At 41.9% G+C, this 19,830-nt stretch overlaps 1 protein-coding gene across 2 annotated transcripts in view; it reads right to left on the bottom strand.

Moving 5' to 3' along the window:
* hdac8 (histone deacetylase 8) overlaps window positions 1-12,448 on the bottom strand; it is a 47,694-nt gene extending 35,246 nt beyond the window's left edge. For both annotated transcript variants that reach the window (XM_072376120.1, XM_072376119.1), the window contains exons 1-9: window positions 12,219-12,448; window positions 12,050-12,102; window positions 9,062-9,192; window positions 7,954-8,095; window positions 5,780-5,892; window positions 5,478-5,555; window positions 5,291-5,399; window positions 3,185-3,357; window positions 2,456-2,550 (exon numbers count right to left, since the gene is read on the bottom strand). In XM_072376120.1, coding sequence (XP_072232221.1) covers window positions 2,456-2,550; window positions 3,185-3,357; window positions 5,291-5,399; window positions 5,478-5,555; window positions 5,780-5,892; window positions 7,954-8,095; window positions 9,062-9,192; window positions 12,050-12,102; window positions 12,219-12,332 — 1,008 coding nt within the window. In that variant the 5' untranslated portion in view covers window positions 12,333-12,448. The remainder of the gene's footprint in view (window positions 1-2,455; window positions 2,551-3,184; window positions 3,358-5,290; window positions 5,400-5,477; window positions 5,556-5,779; window positions 5,893-7,953; window positions 8,096-9,061; window positions 9,193-12,049; window positions 12,103-12,218) is intronic.
* Between the last annotated feature and the right edge of the window lie 7,382 nt (window positions 12,449-19,830).

The following is a 19,830-nucleotide window of genomic DNA, read 5'->3' as shown; positions in this document are numbered from 1 at the left end:
AGGCGGGCTGAAACACACACTCACACTCTCTCTCTCACACACACACACACACACACATGTGCACACAAAGGTAGTTTTTGTTCCCCATGTTGCTGGGAGTTCAGCTTTGCTTGGTCATCATGGATAAATGCCCCTCTTATGGGGCACAGACTGAGCCACAAACACACTCGCTCACGCACAAATGCATCTGCGCCGCTTCAGCTTCAATAGGAAATCACCTGAGAAAATATACAAATGAAGACATAAGCACTTTAACGAAAGTGAAGAAAAGCCATTCATGTGGTTTTTGATTTCTATGAGAAAACGTGTGTGTGTGTGAGTGTGTGTGTGTGTGAGCGCGCTTCCTTGTCTTCATCATCTGCGGCAGCTGTCTGCACTGATAGTTGCTTTGTTTTCAGTGAGTGCTTCTTAATGAGGTCAAAGGCTATTTAGGGCCATTGAATGCTGACAAGGAGAAACAAGAGGCACCTTCATCTCGTCATAACACACACATAGACGCACACACACGCAGGCACTCACAGCGATTCATTACATTTGACCAAGATGTGGTCCAAAAATCAGTTGCTGGAGAAAGGGACTCTTTGTCTGCGGGAGCGCATAGGCCCAAGAGAGACAGATGGTCCGACTGATTTCTGTCTGACGGGAGGATGGGTCTCTTTGACAACCCCGTCTCCATGAAAGTTGGAACACGTAAAAGGAAAACGAAAACAGAACACAGTGATCTGAAAATCATTTTAACCCCACATCTAACTGAAAATCTCACAAAGACAACAAATCGGATGCTGAAATTTCAAAGTAAGTGTGCTCATCGGGATGTTGTTTCTAGTCCATGCTAGCTTTAGGATTCCACAAGAGTTTAGGGCCTCCGCTGTCGCGCTTTTTGTTTCATAGTGAACCTTGTTTTTTCCGTAGATGACATACCTGGACTGCAGGGAGGCCAATTTAGTCCCTGGACGGTAAAGTAATAGAAACTTCTCCCGAAAAGAACACCTGACCCTAACCCTAACCCTGGACAAAAAACTGTATATGTCATTCAGTGTTAATGACACTCCAAAGATGAGCTACTTCCTTGTGCTGCTTGCATTAAAGCTGGTTATATGATTCATGGTTTCTGTTGGCCCACATAGAGATTTTTCAAAATTCTCTGAATAACATAGCAATATTATCCAGCGTGAACCCCCATTTTTTTCAATTTTACACTGAAAGAAAATGAAATTTTATTCTTGAACTGCGTAAGTGGTGAACTCGTCCCCATCTTTACTTCTGGAAGGATGCTCGTTTTACACCCAATCATGTGTTGCAAATGATCCAAATCAGCTGTCGAGTCATCAATAAAATGTAGTTCTCAGATGACTGGAAAGTGCTTGTATTTGTGCTTCATTGAAAAACATTGGATTTAATGCCTGATTCGCACATACGGGCACGTTTGCATGCCAGTCAGGATGGAGTTAATTATTTCCATTGAGAATCATTGAAATCGCCAATAAAAGTGGGACACTTCGCCTTCTTTTTTTTTTCCCCACTTTGGGAATTAGGAGGATTTAGGAGCAATTTGCCAGGAAGTGCGATAAACAAATGACCGATTAGGTTAACTACTAGCTTTACAGTCAAACTATGTTTTGAGCACATTCAAGTGAAAATTTCTGGTTTAGGAATAACGGGATGCCGTACAGCATGCATGCAGAGCGGTTCACATGTCTGTTAAGTCTTCTAGGCAGACCAACCTCTTTTAATTCACCTCTCCCCTAGTATAATTAGTGACATCCTGTTGCGACAATTCCACATATTATACAAAAATGGATGAAAAGAATGGGGTTTATTTGCCTACATAAAATGAACTGAAGTGCTCACGTGGTTCCTCTTTCAAAAACTTAAACGACTGGGTCCTTTTCCTTCAATGCTAAATGAAGTCAAGGGTGTACACCCTTGTTTCATTAGGAAAGAATGTTCGCATCTTAACTTTGACCTATTGAACCAGACTGAGCTTCGTTTTAAGTGTTGAGCTGCTGTAAACACGCCGTTTGTCCGCCCTGTGAACGGTGGCCCAAAGGAAATGCTTTACCAGCACCGCAATACAAAAGGAAAATTAGTTCACCTGCTTTGTCAGCTGGCCTCACATTATTTGATTATCTGCCCCTTCATTCCTCTGCACCATTCCACTCATTCTGTCCATAAAACTGACTTCGGTGCCCGCAAAAGAGGACTGTGGGTTTAACCCGACGGATGGAGGGGAATCGAGGAATTGTCAACACTGCTGCGCCTCTGACTCACCTGAAAACAAACCCCTCTACTGGGAAACAGGCATCTTTGATTAGACGAGTGACTCAGCAGGCGGTTTTCAGCGAGTGTGTGACAGTACACGTGAAAGAGCGCATTTGTGTTCATGTGGGAATATGTAAAAGGGACTTACAGTGGCGGTGCGAGACAGAGCGTGGGTTTGGGAGTGTTGCCATACCTCGTGATCGGGTATTTCAGAGGACAGAGTCTTTCCAAGCACTGCTGCGGTCAGGTACGTCCAACAACGAGCCGTATTAGCCAAGTTATAACCTCCTGTAGGGACCAATGCAAGGAGAAGTCAGGAGACAAGTTAGACGCTTGAAGTTCCTTAAAATCTAAAGTTTATGGGGGACTGCTTTATTCAAACTCGTCAGTTGTGAAGACTTTGGATTTTTAAATGAAGGTGCACCACATCAAACTTCAGATGACACGCTGTGAACTCTCTTCCACACACAAAAGAGACAGAGGGAGTCAAGGATGAAGAGGTGGACTTGAGTAAAATCGAGAGAATGACAAGAACCGGGAGGGAGAGGAGGATATAACGCAGAGAAAAAGTATGTAGGACAGAGAGGGAGGGAGAGAAAGGAAGAGAGGTCGGATTGTAGTGGAGTAAAATGGCTTCATTGTGTCGTATAATTAGTAGCTATCATCTGGCCAAGGGCTGAGGAGTCTGGAACAGGGCACCGTGTGTGAGTGTGTGTAAAAACTGCACACAAGTGAGAGCTCAGTGAAATTCAAAGTAAATTCGAATACACAAAAGAAACAGTGCACTATCCACATTTCATCTGGGGTGTTTTAACACTTTGAGTACGAGTATGTAAGCAAATACATGGAGGCGTACGCATCAACTCATGAACAGGCGAAAAAACACAACATAAGCCGGAATAATAAACCCTAATAAATATACCTCCTCCCAGCAGCAACGTAGGTAGCTGCCACTGCAGGACATACTGCAAACATTTGCCCACCCCCACCGGGGTCATGTTGAAGGAGCACATGGGATCTCCCGCCATGGTGTCGGCGCCCAGCTGCATCACAATCGCCTCCGGGTTGAACTGTGCCCGCACCTCCTGCATTACGCTGTGGAACAAGACGGCGGTAAACATGTTATCGCTCTCTCAGGATGGATGTCAGTCAGGAGTTGGAGCCATTTGAAGACTCCTTCAAATAAGAGTGAGTCATTCAAACATGAGTGCAGGTCATTTGAGCAGTGCTCCAAAAAAAACACTCCTCCACCAATGTGTTATTTCACATTACACGAGTTTTCCTGCTTCGGCGCTCAATGCAGTATAAGCGACAGAGAGGCGTTGAAGGTGATAGTTTTTGAGGACATTCAAACTCCAGCCATTCAGGCCACAGAATCCATGGTTTTCCTTGGTTAAAGAAGCTAACAGAGTCCATTTTCCTGCCTGGATGCACTTTGCATGGCTGTTTCAGGCGTAAAAAGTGGCGACGGCTGCGGTAGCAATGTTTATCAACACATCTGTCAGTCTGTGTCTCGTTAAATTTCTTTCATCTTAAAACGTAGCTTAGCTTTGTTAAACAATGTGCACTCTGGCTAATAAGCCATCATTTGACTCTTGGGGGTTAGTTTCTGTTTTTTGGTCCTTTTTAATCCTCCATTAGTGAACAAACACCCCTTCTTTTTGTTATACCTTAAAATGTGACAGCAAATTTAACAGTTCGGTAAAAAAAAAAACAATGTTAGCAATTGTAGCTTAAGTTTGCTAACCCAGCAGGACACCTGCTAAGTTCTCCACTGGTTCTTACACCACAAAATAATTTTTCCTTGGTGGATGATAGTCTTTTTTACACCTATCAGACTGGCAATTGTAAGCCTGTGTTTTTTTCCTTGTCCTTGTGCATTTAAATTTTTGATATCTTCCATATTTCCTATTGCTAAACTCGTCTTAGCTTAGCTTGGCTGCTTTTCTGAGCTGTATATTTCATTAAATATAGACATTATTTTTCAGTACATGTTTCTATGTTCTAACACGGTTGCTATCCAGAAAGCAATGCTTAAACGTATCCTCGTGAGTTTGTTTGTTTCCATGGTACCAAAGAGATAAATAGCTAACACTATGGGTGAGCATTTCTGCCAACAACAGTCTTAAAAACAGTTTTAAGTGGAACAAACCAATGGAACCAAAACCAATCCTGTTGGCCAGTGAGGTGGGGACTAAACAGGGTTTATCTAAAATGAGCACATTATTAACTGTTTGACAAAATAGTTGAGCCATTGATTGCTATAGATCATTCTCAGCAGACATGAAGTAATACTTCAATCAAGCAGATGGTTTTATAAATCAGGCAACATCTGTCCACAGCCAGTTACACAGAACAGAAAAAAAGTGTCATTATATTATTTAACTGCAAGTGTAGAAAAATAAAACTTGCCACATGGAACAGAAATTCTGGTAATAACCATCGGTGTAACACCCAGTGGGAAAACCCATGACTTTCCACAAACCTGTTCCCAATAAAATGTATTAAAAATGTGTTTTTCCGATAAAAACTTTTGATATCAGTGGACGAATGACTGCTGCATTCTGATAAAATTCTAACGAGGCACGTCTCTATTATTGAGCAGCTTCAAAAACTACCAAGAAAGCTTTGAAACAAATCTAAGATTGGCAGACTACACTTGCCTGCGAGCATTATACACAAGTTCAAGAAAATATCATGTAAAAATAAGTCTTAAGACTTATATTTCTCTTACACTTTTGTGTTTTTGAGTCCACATAACTGGGGGGGGGGTAAAAAAAGACCCTGATGAGCAAACCTCAAGCCCTCACAATGAAAGGATGTCCCTGCTCAAATGTCCTCCATAAAATGCTGAAACTGCATTTGCTCACTCCTCTATGGACGACCGTGACCTCTGATCTTTTGGAACGATGCAGTCACGGGAGGAAAGGAAAAATAGAACATCTCCTCAGGGATCCTTAAGGAAGACAACTCTCAAAGGTTTTGCTCGGAGTTGCGCTGGCGTGTGTGTATGCGTGACTGCGCGTACCTGGTGAAAAGCTGGTAGTATCGGTCATCTTTGATTCCATCCTCAAGCGGGACATTCACAGCGTACCAGCGGCCTTTCCCGAGCCCGGTGTCACTAAGGTCACCCGTGCCTAAATGCACGTGCGCATATAGTCATATAAAGTGTCATCTGAGAACATATCATATCTGAGACATCAAGAGAGACTGACCAGGGAAGAATCCAGGAGAAAACTTGTGCAGCGAAACCGTCATAACTTTGGACGTGAAGCTGAAAGCCTCTTCCACACCTATGAGGGAGGAGGAGAGAAACCGTGAGGTACCTGTAATGCTTCCTGGAGAAACGTTTCAATATGTACCTCCACATTAAAAAATGCTCTCGGGATCAGAAAGGGGCAAAATAAAACATATGCTAATTCATTTCAGCAGAATATTAAATAAGATATGGAAAGTGCTGTCGATGAGCCAAACTGCCTCCTCGCGACAGCACAGCTGTAGCTTTTATCATGCCTACCATCTCCGTGATGCAGGTCCACATCCACATAGAGCACTCGCTCGTATTTCTCTCTCAGCTTGAGGATTCCCAGCACAGCATCATTCACGTAACAGAAACCTGAAGCCTCATCCCTGGGAAACACACACACAGGAAGTTTGAAATTCTGTGATTTAGCTTCAATAGAGCCCGCTCCTCAGGTCATTTACTGTGACTGACGGGGACATATGAAAGTGCCTGAACACCGGTAAAGCTGGCAGTATTTGTTAAAGGGAACACGCTATAGAATAATCGCCTTTTTCTGTATTTAGGAGTTTTATGTTTGAGCGTCGGAAGTCAGTACAACCCAAAAACTCTGAAGAAATACAATCATGCCACTTTTTTGCCAGTGAAAATATCTCCCTAAATGAGCCATTAAGATTTCCAGTGTAAACTTACGTATGTCACTCATCAAGTTGACCCCGCCTCCTCCGCTATGCCAAAACCCTCAGAGCCCCGCCCGCTCACATTAAACCTGCTACAGCGATGAAGCCAGCTTTGCGTGGAAATGTTCTGTAGTCAGCTGTACTGAGGAGCATGCATCTCACATCCAAACCACCAGCCTTGGAGGATATAAGAGTCCAGTGGATACAATTTGTGTGTGGGTAACGCTCCAGCAAGAGTTAGCTAAAGACTGCGCATGTGCAGCAACCATTTTCCATCGGATTTACCAACTTGGTCCAGATCATTTCCAACCCTCAGTGCCTGAACTTCAGACGAGGGAAATCTTAGTGAAATCTAATCTGAGAAATAATTCATCAGGGTTTATTTTATTAGCTCATTTTTTTCGTCGAGCACTAGCTAACGCTAACAGCTTAGATAATGAACATGACGTACACCAACTTCTAAGGAGTTACTGCTGTTTCTTTTTGAAAGTCTAAATTACTATTACGCCATCGCTTTGTTCATTGAAGACCCGCAGTTTTGTGTGAAAAGGTGTGTTTTTGGCACATCTTTACAACACATGTATGCTACACCGCTCTCGGTGCGTTAACGTCCCAAAATTGGCATTATACTAAAAAAAGATGTAGGTTTTCTGATTACACATATCTAAAGATGTTAATATGCGCAAAATGTCTAAATGCAGTTATTAATCGAACAAGTGCATTACAGCTAGCTAAGCCGTGCACACTGAGGCTTGCTCCATCACTGTTGACGAGAAAGTCTTCTTTATTAGCATCTGCGGCTAACGTACAGCACTACACTTTAAATAATTTCCCTTTCAGATCTAAAGAGTAACTATGTACATACATACATGTATATACATACATGTATATATATATATATATATATATATACACACGCAAACACATGCGCAAATATCTATATATAGAGCTGGAGTGCTTTTAGTTGTGATTGGAGGAAGAGCTTCATTATGTTTGAATTTACTGCTGAGTGAGTGGCTGCTTTTCTCACTAAAAGGGAAGGAGTGGGTGGAGTGAGTAGTTGCTCACAATCTCTGCCCTCACTAGGGGTGAGCGAAAGGCCATTGTGCTTAAACTAATAGATGTCTTGACCGAAGCCATTTCTCATACAAATCTACATTTCAACAAGATTTCAGGAAACATGTTAAAAAAAGATCTAATATGTCACCTTTCATTTTAAACAAGGGGATGTATACTTTATCGATGGTGCTAAATAGACCCTAAAACTTGAGGCACAGCACCTATTAGTGAAGCTTTAACACTCAAGTTTCCATTTATGCGATCGCCTACTAAATGGGACGGCCTGCGGTCACCCATTCCTCTCATTTAAAGGTAAATGCCTCCCCATAACTCCTTCCAACCTGAACATTAAAAGTGACTTCCACAATGTCACGCTAACCAGGATGGATGTAGATAAAGGTAGGTGCCATTAAAACGTAATTACAGCTCATACAGATGCCGCTTCTCTGTGGTACTGAGGGGAAATCTTCTCTTTGCACCACAGTTATCTTTGGTTAGACCTTCTGAATTTCTCCTGATAACGGTTTCATGGTCAAGTAAAAGTGCCAAGAAAGTCACAGGATGGTTTGTTTTTCTTCATTTTTTATTCCTGATGACATGATAGTTTGACATTATTGTTACAGATATAGAAAAGATTTTATTTGTGTGTAAAAAAAAACAAAAAAACAATGCGGGGAAACAGTGCATTTATATGAGAAGTGATGCTCTTACTTTTTGGCATGGTGCCAGCCTCCTGCCCAGTTGATGGCTACTTCAGACTTTTGTTCCAGCAGACACTGAGCTGCTGTCAGTGTAGCGCCCCCTACTGCTGCCGCATAGTCAAATATTCCCTCCACAACTGGACAGTCGTAGCCTGGAGGGAGAAGTGCGGGACATGAGGTGAAACGATGACAAGTGGCTTTCATAACAAACCAGACAAGACAATGACCACAGACTGTGTTCGGTAATATTTTTCAAGTACAAAGCTGTACAAAAAAATATATTTCCTCCTTGTGGATTCCCTTTTGATCATTTCTATCTCCAATTAACACTACTGCCCTGTGCGAGGAGGGATAATTCGTGCCATGAGATTATGTGAAATAAGAGCGAAATGGAGAAGAGCGTCAGAAAAGAGACTAAAATAGAGAACATTAAGACAAAGAAAATGGGGACAAAGACTGACGGATGGATAATGGGTGTGGAAAAGATTTATTCCAGTGAAGAAGGAAAGAGAAGGGAAATGTCTGGATCCAGAAGGAGGTGGAGAACTTTTCTTCTGTAGCAAGATGGAAGGATGGACTCAAGAGGTGTGAGCAACACAAAAGAAGGAAGCGCCAGTGGGAAGGGTTGAGAACAAAGAGAGGAGGCAAGATGACAGCGAAAGGAAGGAGTAATAGATATATAAAGATAGGGAATGTGTCAAGGGCATCAAAACAAGTGGGATGAACTACAAGACTGGACTAAAGTTAGAACCTCCAGCTGGCCCAGTCAAGAGCAGAAAACTGTGGTGGGATCTCAGATTTTTAGAAATGTACTGCTTTGTTTCAGGTAGGAAAGAAAAAAAATCAAAAATAGGAAGAGGTGAAAATGACAACAAAAAGGGAAATGCATGTAATACTCTGGTTAAGGTGGCATTTTTTTAAATATCAATGCTACACTGCCCTCTGGTGGCCACTAACAGTTACATGCCTTGGCTTTATTCACTTCGTCATTGCTGCATTTTCCCTTTTTTTGTGACATTGTTGCAACATGTCAGAGTCTTTATGTCCAAAGACAAAAAAAACAAGCATCAAATCCCAAATTAAAGTCTAAACAGCCGCAGGTTCTTTGCTTTTCTCACCGAGGCCGTAGTCAACCGACTGGGGGTCATCATTGTCTCCATCCTGGCTGATCTTGTGAAGATGCTCCAGGTAGGAGTCTGTGTGGAACTTTGCCATTTCCTCTATGGTGGCCAGGCGAGGTTTCACAATGCTGGAGAAAAAAAAAAAAACCACATGCATCGTACGACAGGCTTCCACAGTAATGTGCCATGACCACTGAAACCTGCTCCACAGCAGCAACTGTGCAGAGGCCGCCGCCCTCAGTAAACCTTTAAATGCATCAAACGAATAAACACTGATGGACAAGGAACAGAAAGGGTGGAGAAAAATTTCCTTCGGTGCAAAGAGCACTACTTTTTTATTACATTATTTAAAAAAAACAATGAAAAACACACACAAGCAGAACTGTCCAAAAGTCTTTATCCACCCTTCATTTCTTTACATTTGGCTTCCAATGAGTCTTTTAATCTTTCAAAGCGGTCTTCAGCAATAGCTGTCAGTTTTCTGAAGGTTTCTCAGAGTTTTTGGCTGCTTTTTCACTAAATTTCAGTCCAGTCCTTGAAACTGACCATTTTTGAGGGGAGCCTGTTTGTTGTTGCCACTGTAACACAATCCTCTGAATCAACCAGGCGTAAAAAGGCATCAATAACTCATGTGATGAACTAGTGATGTGTCCGAACAGAACCGACACTTAGCAAAGAGCCAAGTTTTAAAAATGTGTCTTTTGGCTCTTTGTTACAAGCAACCTGTCAAAAGCACACTGAGTTTCTTTGCTTTTCTTTAGTCGCATCTGTTTGACAGACATTTCTACATCAACAAGGCGATTCCCCAAGCGCTATGAGCCGAAAGCTTGGTGGAGCTCAGCATGGAGTGCAGTGTGCTCTTAAAAAAAAGTTGGAGGACAAAAGAAGAAGTGCCAGGCCTATAAAAAAAAAAAAAACGTCAGATGAGCAGATAAACAGGCTCTGAAAGTGATGTCCGTAAGGAAAAGGAAAAAAATCCAGCAAAGACCTGACACAGGACCAGAGACATGCATCTGGACTTCAGCTGATCCATCTACTGTTGGCCCAAGCCTCATCAGAAATGGTCTCCATGGAAGGGTGGCTGTCGAGAAGCCCTTCTTAAGGAAGGGAAACAGGGAGAAAAGGCTGAGCTATGCCAAATGACACAAGAAGTGGACTGAAAATCAGTGAAAACAGGTCTTATGGAGGGATGAATCCTCCCCAGAGCCCGGACCTCAACATTATTGAGGCAGTGTGGGATCATCTGACAGAGAACGGAACAAAAGGCAGAAAGCAGCCAAAGAAGAGCTTTGGGATGCCCTGGAGAACTATTCTTGAAGACTACTAAAAGAAATGACAGAAAGCTCGTCTGAGGCTACGTTCACACTGCAGGTCTTAATGCACAATTCTGACTTACTGCTCAAATCCGATGTTTTTGTTTGGCTGTTCACATTACCTCTTTAAATGTGGCCTGTCTACGGATTGCTGTGTGAACAGCTCACGCTCCTGAAGTGACCCGCATGCGCAGTTGATCATCGATGACATCACGCCCACAGACCACGCCACAGTGGTGTTTACTGAAGCGACCATGGCAACGGCAACTGCAGGACTGTATGGTTTAATGCTAAAAATCAGGGCTCTCAAGTCTCACGAGACACACATTTCAACAAGTTCTCATGCTCAAACGCCATAAAAAAGCATTATACAAATTTCTCTGACGCGCCACTATCGCTATGGAAACGGCAGGAAACAAGCACGTCTCCCATGAGTCTGAGCAGACCAACACTAATAATAATCTAAGTAATAAAAGACCCGTCCAACCCCAAAATGTCAGATCCAATGCGATTTGTGCTGTTCACACTGCCAAAAGCAAATGGGATATGGGTCACATGTGAGCGAAAAGATCGGATTCAGGTCACCTGCAAGTGCAGTCTGAACGTAGCCTAAAAGGGTTCAGGCTGCACTGGAGAACACAGATGCTCATAAAATACTGACTATACTATATATACATATACTGTACTTTTATGTTTGCACATGCTTCAATAAATCGCTGCGTCTATTCCCCGGGAATGCATCAATAAATGATGAGTGACAAAACACTTTTGCAAAGTACCGGAGGACTTGTGGTCAAATTAATCACTAACGTCCCCACTGGCACCTAGGAATTCATGGGAAAAGGAGCTAGGTGGTCAGACGGATCGCGGGTCCTTGACAGGGTTAACTCCACCTCATCTTGTGCCAGTCTGACATTAATTCAGTTCAAGGTCCTACACAGGGTACATTCCTCCAAATCTACCGGTAAACTTAAAAAAAACCTTTTTAATGCAAGTGATACATGCGACAAATACTCTCAGTCACGGTTTTTTTTTTCCTGTCCAAGATTAAGCTCATTCTGGTCCTCTTTCTATAATACTTTTTCGTTGGAGTTCTAAAAGGGGGGGAAAATGGGTGAAATGTATTGTGTCTTGGTAACCCAATAAAGATGTGTATACATTTTTTTTAATTTTCTCTGGTTTCGTGACCTATTACAGAAAAACTGATGATATTGTAGGTTACTATAATGCAGACACATAAGCTATTCTAAAGGGGTTCTCCAGCTTTACAGCTCCAGTGCATTTCAGTTATAAATAATGTAGCTTTCCAAAGTAATACACTAAATATAGCTGAGACATGTGAATAGATGCTGTCACATGGATCGTAGTATTAAAGAGGGTTGCTGCATGTGAATGTTTTTAGAAGGGACGTTATGAAATATAACACTACAAAGTATGAGGGACAAAAGAAAAATGACAGAAAGCTAAAAACAGTCTTGGATCTCATAAAGAATGTATTACCCTTATGGATGTTTCATAAGACACTGTGTGTATGTGATGGGGGGTGAATGGCTCGTATTAGAGAAACCTACAAACGTCAAACTGCTGTGTAGTACATTGATCTATTACTATCTGATCCCAGCTCTTTTCTTTCTTTGTTAAGTTTCCAGAACAAACAGTAACAACGACCCACCTCATATGCTCAAGCAGTCCATAGGCTTCTATCAGTGAGTGGACCATATTCGCCTGCAGAAAGTGAAAGTATTGTCCATTAAATAACACTTTGTGCCAGTTAAGATGAGTAAAAATGTAGCTGATCAGTCAGAAGCTGACTGAAGGCTTTTACATTCAAGCCCGCTCACCCGGTTTGGTACTTTGGATAAAGTATCACAAGTCTCGATGTACTTTGGGCTGTAAACGTACGCGACTCTCCGTTTGCTGCTACTGTCATCGTCACTGTCCCCTCTGCTAGTCATTTACGCTGAATTAAATAAATAATGATCAAATAAGGACTGCTGCTAAATCAAATTTTGTAGCGAGGAGGTGCGAGTAGCTCCTTCGTCCCACTTGTGGTGTTACGATGTCAACATTCCCCGGCAGATAAGAAAGCAACTGGGTTTAACCACGGTGTTCGAAGCTAAAGGCTAAAGTTAGCCTCATATTATATGTGTATATCAGGGTGACTTTGGTTTGAATTATTATGTTTTTTTAAAAGGATGTTGGAAGTGGTAAAAAAAATTAAATAAAAAGAACGCCTCAAAGTCAAACCCAACGTTCCGCACGCGGAGACTATTTAAACAGTAACGGACGAGAATGCTGATGCATTGTGGGATATTTTGGAGTCTTTTCACCAAACACTTGAAATCAGCAGATTCTTACCTAAAAACGCATTTTTGTGGTTATAATATATACATATGACAAAAGGGATGAAAAGGGCAAAAAAGACCAAATTCAAAAAATATATATTTAAATTTCTTTCTTTATGTAATTTAACATAGAACATATTCCTATTTTTTTATTTAAAAAAGTATTTTTGTTTGTTTCGTCTTTCAGTGTTATGTAACAAATTACATTATATTTCACTCCAGAAGATATTAGATATTGTTTGTCCTGAGTTACCTAAATGTGTTGTGCATTATGACTAAAAATCTCCACTTTGCTGTCATCTATCCAAAGGACATTGTTCCTGAAGTCTTGTGGTTGGTTCACGTGAAACTTTTTAAACCTAAATAGACCTTCTCCTGCAACTCTTTCCAAACATGGCATGCTAGCTCAGTCTTTTGTAATTGTGCGGTCAGGAACTTTAATATTTAACATGATAACCAAAGCCTGTAGAGGCTGAGATGCAGCTCCGGGTTGTTTTTGCAGTTTCTCTGAAGACTGCACAATTTGACCCCATCGTGAATTCCCTGGGACATCCACTCCTGGTAAAAGATTGACAAATGTACTAGTGAATAATCTCTTGTCATTATAGAACAATTACCTTATAAAAGTAAAAAATAAATGGCTTTATAGCCCTTCCCAGATTGATGGGCAGCAACAATAACTTCCACTGCTGATGGTCTTTATATCTTGGCATTGTGCTAACACACACACACACACACACATCTGAACCAGCAAAGTGACAAAACTTCTGCTTTGATAGAGGTGCTCACGCTTGCTGATGATCAGTTAATCAAATGCATTTGATTTGCAGCACCTGGCTGCTGGCTGCCATTTTAATTTCTGCAAAAGACATGGGGTGGACATAGTTTTGAAAAAAATGTTTCTGCATTTGGGCTTAAATAAAACAGATATAGTCAGTGTAATATGTAATACATTTTTGTTAATCAGGTTATGTTTTCTGCGTGGAGATGGCATGTTCTCCCCATGTATGTGTGGGTTCTTTACGGGTACTCCAGCTTCCTTCCACCATCCAAAAACATGCATGTTTGGTTAATTGGTGACTCTTAATTGTCTCTAGGGGTGAGTGTGAGCGTGGATGGTTGTGTGTCTTGTCCGTCTCTGTGTGGCCCTGTGATGGACTGGTGACCTGTCCAAGCTGTACCCTGCCTCTCGCCCAATAGCAGCTGGGATGGGCTCCAGCTCGGCTTAAGTGGGTCTTCGTTTCTGCGGCAAAACCTGGGACAAGGAGAGCAGCTACCATCATCTATGAGTACTAAGGATTTTCCTTGCCCTACATTAAGATAAGTCTTATAGTATCCATTCCGTGACAATATAATAAAAACAGTGATAACGCTGCCATTGGACTGTATAGTGAGTAACCCGAGGCTTCTTTGTTGTTCTTAAGCCGAGCCATAGATAAATCAGTGAACAACAGTGCCATCTATTGGAATCACAAGCTATTTGTTTGTGGATCTGTGTGGATTTGCGGAAAGAATGTCTCAAAAATACGAACGTGTGATTGGTGATCCACAAGTGCTGAGTCACGATTCACAAACAGAATTTTCAGTTTCACAAATGGCTTTTTGCTTTACAAATGGAAAATTATATATCTACAAATACAAACATTTTTGTAAAAACCAACATACAAGTTACAAATGGGAAATTTATATTTGTGGATAAGAAAACACGTGTGCAACTCAAGGCACATTTGTAGATCACCCTCTGGGCATTTGCAGTTATTTTTGAGACAAATTTAAACCAATAAAAACATGTGTCTTACTGCTATTCAGCATATGTAATAAGACGATAATACTCAGTTACAATATCCAAACTGGATTTTATTGAACTGGAGCGAATTTTAAAGGTTTCTTTGGCGAAATCCCCCGAGAGGACGTTTGTTGTGAATTTGTGCCATCAGTAAAACTGAAAACTGATTTCTTTACCCGTGAACGTTTCAGAGAACTGAGGAAATTGTCATGACCCGTCCAACAGATAACTGCTACTCAGAGATGTGCTACACCTGTTAGATGATATGGAGTCTCAGTGTATTTGAAGTCCGTAGAGGTGTGGGCTGTGGTATGATGTGAAGGTCAAAGATAGCTGCTACAACCCCAGAGAAGCTGAGTGAAACACACTGACACACATTGTTGTAAAAATACTGGATATTTTGCACAGCAGTGTATCATTCTCAATTAATACAGTTGAGTACTGTAAATTCTGATGTCTTTGAGGAACAAAATATTAACGTCAAGCTTCTGTAAAGTCTTAGCTCGCAAGCTAGCATACTACCCTCATTTAGCAACTGTGTGAACAAAAGTTTAGCTTCCTGTTGAAGCACATTACTTAAGTTGGCATAAGTTGGCTTGGTCATTTGATTTATCTTTTGTTGTTTTACTTTTTCAAGTGAAATGGTTTATGGGAGTTTATAGGGAGAAGTTTGTTATGCAGGTTGATGCAAACAGCTAAAAAGTAGCTTCAAATATGCACTAATGTCATATCAGTGACCCTATCTTTTTACCCCAAGTAAGTGAGAACCGGCGTAAGCAGAGGGGTCTCTGCTGTCCCTTTCTGAGTTACTTCAGTGTTCTGTGTACCTTGTTGTGTCCATGTTATACAGATGTCAGCCGATGTTGGGAGCACCCTGACCCTCCCAACCAGTCCATGACTGATTCTACTGGGTAAGTGTCATAAAAGCATGACATGGAGTATAGAACAAAGTCAGTCTGCCTTTCTGTCTCCATCTGTCGAATTTCTCTTTCTGTATCTGTCTCCTAAACCTAAGTTTTATCGTGGTCTGTCATGGATATGGTTCTCTCATCATTCTTTTTGCTGTCTGAAGTTGTGGAAACCAATGATTTGCAACAAGATGATTAACGATACTTGACATAAATACAGTAGAAAATGTGTGGATAGGTGTTGCACACTTGAACAGAGACCCAGTGTAACTTTTTGTCTTCTGACTTCAGTGCGTTATTCTGCTAAATACACAGACATTGCAGTGAATATATCGAACACATTTCTGTCCAGCTTTCCTCTTAGCACCACAGTTCAATGTGTGTGTATTGACCTAAAACACCAGTTAAACAACAAAAACATAGCTTCCAACTAATGCCACACGAACGCATCAAGTTGCACAAAACATCACTGTTAAAAAATATATATATATTTAAGGGGTGACTTTCTCTGTGAACTTCTTATCCTCATATATGACCCTTATACCCATATTTGTCTTCCATAACTGTTTTCTGCATCAGTTGCTGGCGATGGAGTCACATTGGACCATTGGATGATCAGCATTGAAAGCCAGGTCATCTGTGAACGCATCCAAAAAGCCTTCATCGCAGGGCTTGCAGCAGTTTTCGCCACATACTATGTGTTCAACCTGCAAAACCAAGAAGAAGCTGCAAGGACACTGGAGTTTGTTCAAAGGTAAATTTCTGCCAGAAATATTGTTTGAGTATGTTACCCCTCTTCCCACCTCTGTTCAGAAATATTACCATTTATTAGAAGCCATGCTGCTATATTAACTTCTACAGATGTTGCACCCATGTCCTGCACATCAAAGCATAGCCTGCTTCCTTTTGGCACCCATCTTAAGGAATGGGGCTGTTCAGACTGACCATGTAATGGTTGAGGAGCCTGAAATACAATCTTCAAACAGTATCTATATGTTGAACTTTGCCAAAGATAAAAAAAAAAAAAAAAAGAAAAATGAAAAAGTAGCTTCAAATTCAATGAAATTCAATGAAAAACTTTATTAAAGAATGGAGGTCCAAGAATAAAAACACACACAGGCGTTTCCTCTGAAACATCCTCATAGTCTGTAATTTGTTCTGGAATAAGATGACCGAGTGTATGTAACCCTGTTACAGACGCTATAGAAGAAAAAAAAAAATCAGGGTATTTAAGACATTCGTCTACAAACCATGACAACGCTCTTATTGACATTACATTTCATATCATGCTCCATCTGCAGAGCGGGAAGAAAGAAGCTGATGAAGGCCAGCGCTACTAGGCCCAACCCTGTTTGACAAGCTCACATCTCTCTGGAAACATTGACTGTGTTGACATTAAAAAGAACCATCACAAGGGGCTGAGACTCTATTGTCCCGCTTTATCTGCATAGTCTGATATAGTCCAAATATTAGGTCTGTAAAGTCCTAGTCGACTGGTCGATTTATTGCTCGGTACGTTCTGGGTCGACCAAAATTCTGATTGGTCAGTTTTTTGCCGCGTTAATTTCATACAGTGAGTATGCGGTTAATTTCATCAGGAGGAAAGTACCAAGTGATAATGGGGGTGTTTTCAGAGCACCCGTTTCACAGGTAACAGCCTCTCTTCAGAGAACACCCCCTTTTTTTCACTATTTTGGATTAGCCCAACCCACAAGAAACAGGTAGATTGAAGAATATCCGATGGTTTGCTGAATATTTATTTTTATTTTGAGCGTTTCATTTACAGTGAGTCCTCCTCTACCATCCATGTCAAAGACGTCAACATTGTTGCAGAATTTTACCAAAATAGATGGCGGGAGTTTGCATATCACAGCTCAACTACAAACATGGCGTGTCATCTAAAAATGGTAATATTTCAATATTATAAGCTTTTAATATCATATTAAACGTATTTCAATATTTAGTCTAATAATCGTTTATTCATTCGCGAACACATCACTTCCGTTCTCCAATCTCTCCACTGGCTCACCATTAAACAGCGCATCAACTTCAAGATACTCATCCTCACTTTCAAAGCCCTCCACCACCTGGCCCCCCCTTACCTGTCTGACCTCCTCATCCTCCACCGTCCCATCCGTGCCCCCATATTCAAGTCCCGTTTAAATCATACCTCTTCTCCCAAGCTTACAACCTCCCCTACCCATAACCAGTGTTTGTACCCCCCCCCCCCCCCCCCCCCTATTGAACCCCACCTTTTTGCTCATCGTTCTGTTGTCTCTCCCTTTTCCCACCCTGTATGTCTCTCCCCCGTTCCTTTGTAAGCGTCTTTGGGTTTTTGAAAAGCGCTATATAAATCAAATGAATTATTATTATTATTTGTTGCACCAACCCGTAACAACGGCAGCATCCCTCAGATACACCCAGACCACGCTGGATGTTAAGCCTCCTCTATCATCCAAACGTAACGCAGTAATGCACAGCTTTATTTCATTCGCACTTGTCTTGATCTGGGATGTTTAATAAAGATAATTTTCCCTGAACCTGAATCGCCTTTTGTGCTTTAACTTAACTGCCTGAGATGCACTTGAGGCAAAACACTGTCAGAGCCGTCAGACTCAAGTTTGCCCCACCCCCCCCATTAAGCACCACTGGAGCCATTCAAAAGTCCCATCTTCACAGCTGTGGAAGGTGCTGCAGCAGTGGGTCCAGATGTGGAGTTTGGTCTGCGTGATACAACCCACCAACCAAGCCAAGCCAAACCAAACACAGCAGAGATGAGAAGAGTCACAATGAACAAGGATTTCCACAGTATGACATCCTTGGTGTCCTGCGGTGGCTACAGTGGGGACAAAATTAAATGGAATTCAATTCAAACATCACATACACTGACAACGTGGCTTACTTTCACATTATTACAGATGTTCCACTGGGTTTATAAGGATCTACTCAGAGATGCAGTCGGTGGAGTGGAGGTGGTGATCTGATTCGGGTGGACTGTCAGTCTTGTAACAGCTGGGATCCCCCTCTCCCTTTTCTCTTTCTGGACAAAGCAGAAATAATCACCTCGATCCTCCGGCAGGACCCGCTCCAGTGTCAGCGAAAAGTTTCCAGTTGACTTCCAGTCAGATGGTAAAGACACTCGTCCATCGAACCCCATCCCATATGTGAGATTCCCGCTGGAGGTGTTCAGTTTAATCACAGATTTGTTGTTCATTTCCCACCAAACTGACTCCACGGGCTGACCCGCAGTGAAGGAATAGCACGAGAGTTTCACTGTGCCTCCCTCAGACCCTGAGATGTTGTTGTTAGAGAGGATGAAGACCTTCAGAGTGATATGCAACACAACTTCGCCGCCACAGGTGAACTCATACAGTCCATCATCGTTGTAGTTAACGCGGGTTAAAAGGATGTCTGATGGAGAACTTTGAAACCGGTCTCTGTATTTTTCTTCTGGTTCCCAGACACCATTGACGAGTGTTGCCACAGTCAAAGGGCGGTCATCTTTCAGCCGACGAATCAGTTCCTGAAAACTTGACAGGGTCTCCTAAAACTACAGTAACGCGTTTGACACCCCTGGTGTGTTGATCGTTGGCAGTGACAAAGGAAACGAATGCAAGGAGGCAGATCAGGCACCACATCCAACCCATGCTCAGTTCTGCTGAGTGGAGAGCACCTCCACTTCTTCTCCTTTGGAAATCTGTAACAAAGGTGAACTTCTTACAGCATGTTATTGGATGGCGCTTCTTAACAGTGTTTGAATGTGTAACTGACAGCATGGTTGGTTTGTCTCAGTACATGATGACAGTCTGTCTGGATATGCAGGAAAAGCAGCCTCATAGATCTTCAGGGTTCTGTGAAATAACTGCTCTGATGTTTGCCCTCTTGTTAGCGCATTTAGTGAAACAATGACATGACAGTATGATGAGCAGAGCTCCTGCTATAAGTCCCAGTGTAGCATAGAGTCCGATCCTTCCTCTGCTGTCTGGTTGTGGACTGTCAGTCGGTCTCTGAAGTTGGGAGTGATCAGCAGCTGCTGTACAGGACAAAAAATGAAGGTGATTTATGGAAATAGAAAACATTTCCCTCATCATTAGCAGGTGTTAGTGATTCTTCATCTGCTGTCAGAGAAACTGTTGTTCTGTTAAATCTCATGTTAACTCTCAGCAGGAAAAATATTAAGAAGATTAAATCTACTATGTGAACTCACCGGTGACGCTGAGTCGACATCTTCCAGAGCCGGAGCCATAATCATTCTTCACTTCACACAGATACAGACCAGAGTCCTCAGTCCTGAGCCTGGACACATGAAGCCTGATTCGTCCTTCTCTGAGGGCGTCTTTGTCACCCTGAACTCGTCCTGAAAACTCTTCATCCTGAGACTCTGACACCTCAACACCTTCATGAACATGATACA

Source organism: Leuresthes tenuis, unplaced genomic scaffold, assembly GCF_036924035.1.
Source record: "Leuresthes tenuis unplaced genomic scaffold, fLeuTen1.0.hap1 SCAF_22, whole genome shotgun sequence".
NCBI classification, from domain to species: domain Eukaryota; kingdom Metazoa; phylum Chordata; class Actinopteri; order Atheriniformes; family Atherinopsidae; genus Leuresthes; species Leuresthes tenuis.
Note: the sequence above shows the minus strand (reverse complement) of the source record. Positions and strands in the feature narration are given on the sequence as shown.